Raw genomic sequence first — 1,940 nt, 5'->3', positions numbered from 1 at the left:
GAACATTCTCATTTTAGGTTGCTGATATTCAATTTCTCAATTTAAACACTACATAGATGGGAATTCTAAATCACACTCCAAAACCATGGTGTCTTACCATAAGGATTCTCCTGTAGCTGTCTCGGTCAATACCCCATAATTTCACATTTGTCTTAGCTTTGACAGTGGCCGCTCTGGGTGTTCCATAAATCAAAGCAAGTTCTCCAAAGCTTCCTCCTTCCCCAACACTGGTTGCCCATTCACTGTTGACATAGACCTAAAATGCAATTGATGAAGAATTATTTTTCTACGTACACAAACACCTAAGTATTAAAAACCTGCAAACCTTTTTCAGGAGTCAGACAGAATCCTGAACTTTGTTCTGAAATAAAATATGTTTTCCGTGCATAGCAGAGCAAAATAGTTGACTTCTGAAAATGAGTTTCTGTAATTTACCTAGTTTATCTAATAAAAAAAGGTACTCTGTCGGGATGATCATGGCAAAAACTTAGCATTAATAATAACCATCTACATTTACGGAGTACTGTGCTGAGCGCTGTGCTAAGAAGCACTTCACTTGCATGAGGCGCTGAATTTTCTAATAATCCTATGAGGGCAATGCTGTTAGTATTCCCATTTCATCATTTGTTAAAAAACAACAACAACAACAACAACAACAACAACAACGCAGAATCAAGAAACTTATACCAAGTCTCACAGCTAACGACTGGGTCTAGACTCTCCTCATTCGTCTTACTCCACGGCACGCAGGCATGCCATAACCACCACTCTAGCAAAAGTTCTGAACTGTGTGTCTAGCAGAAATTACCTTAAAAAGTTTCATTGTGTCATTAAAATATTTGGCAAAAGGTTTTGATGGAATATGGCATACAAGGGCTGTAATAGCCCTTCAGAAACTCTTAGAAGCAATAAATATCAATACATTGACTTTTAAGATTGTCAACATTTTTTGCTGTTATTAAATCTTACATCCATCTCTCCTTGATCAATCACATAGAAGTTGTCCCCTTCATCACCTAAAGAGTAAAACAGAAGCATTTTACCAATTAAAGAAACACAAATAGAAACTATCAAATTAATGTAAAATAATATTCATTTTATAATGGTACTATGAGAAAAAAGTGTCTTATAAATTAACACAATCTTTCAGGAAAAAAAATGTATTTTGAAAGTCATAAAAACTGATCAAATTTTTAGTTCTCTCATGAAGAATACCTCTGAAAACTAAAAAAAGAGCCATATAGCTGTACAAAAGTATTAACTATCTATCATCTCTAACAACAAGGAACAACTCAAATATTAAGTAACGAAACATCAGATTAACAAATGGGAAAATAGTGGATTATAAAGACCCAAGGCAAAAAGGGGCAGGGAGGTTATCATGCTAGTATATGTGGGTAAGAATCACTACAAGGCATAACACCTCATAAATACATAAGCAAGTGTTTTGCTTATTTCCTACTTTATTTTATAAGTGGTTAAGAATCAATAGAAAGGCTATATGAGATACATACATTTCTGAAATTCCATACAACATTCATAACAAAAATGCAGAAATTTCCTTTAACAGTTACTATAAACAAAACTTGCCAGATGCTAGGGAAATATTAGTCCCTTAGGGAAAGTGTGCCTTTTAGCTCAGACACCTTTAACTTAAAAAAAGAAATAGAAAAATCCAGTAGTATAAAAGAAGGAAAATGGCAGGCTGAAAGAGGAAAACAAACTTCAGTCTCATCTCCTCTCAGAATAACACTGCATGCCATAAAAGCAGCAGCCCTTACCTTGCTGAATAACAGTCTCTCCAGCAATGAAGGAAACTGGAAACATGGCATCAAAAATATCACTGCAAGAGATAGAAGGCCTAATGTTACGTTTCATGTGCCTCTTCTATGGATTTCAAACATTAACCTTAAAATGAAAGCTCCCACATTTTCAGCCAC

At 34.9% G+C, this 1,940-nt stretch overlaps 1 protein-coding gene across 1 annotated transcript; it reads right to left on the bottom strand.

Moving 5' to 3' along the window:
- Positions 1-55: 55 nt before the first annotated feature.
- On the bottom strand, positions 56-1,857 carry LOC105310987 (cAMP-dependent protein kinase type I-alpha regulatory subunit-like). Its single transcript, XM_011387053.2, has 3 exons — positions 1,782-1,857; positions 970-1,016; positions 56-256 (listed from the first exon to the last, which is right to left on the bottom strand). Exons 1-3 carry the CDS (start codon positions 1,825-1,827, stop codon positions 71-73), a joined length of 279 nt encoding a protein of 92 aa, XP_011385355.2. The 5' UTR covers positions 1,828-1,857; the 3' UTR covers positions 56-70.
- Positions 1,858-1,940: the final 83 nt, after the last annotated feature.

Source organism: Pteropus vampyrus, unplaced genomic scaffold, assembly GCF_000151845.1.
Source record: "Pteropus vampyrus isolate Shadow unplaced genomic scaffold, Pvam_2.0 Scaffold20052, whole genome shotgun sequence".
NCBI classification, from domain to species: domain Eukaryota; kingdom Metazoa; phylum Chordata; class Mammalia; order Chiroptera; family Pteropodidae; genus Pteropus; species Pteropus vampyrus.
This window is presented reverse-complemented; position numbering and strand designations above follow the sequence as displayed.

Coding starts and splice junctions, on each gene's coding strand:
- LOC105310987 (XM_011387053.2), bottom strand. CDS start 1,827: ATGTTTCCAGTTTCCTTCATTGCTGGAGAGACTGTTATTCAGCAAG. Junction 1,017..1,781: donor AGAGACTGTTATTCAGCAAG/GTAAGGGCTGCT, acceptor TTTACTCTTTAG/GTGATGAAGGGGACAACTTC. Junction 257..969: donor TTGATCAAGGAGAGATGGAT/GTAAGATTTAAT, acceptor ATTGCATTTTAG/GTCTATGTCAACAGTGAATG.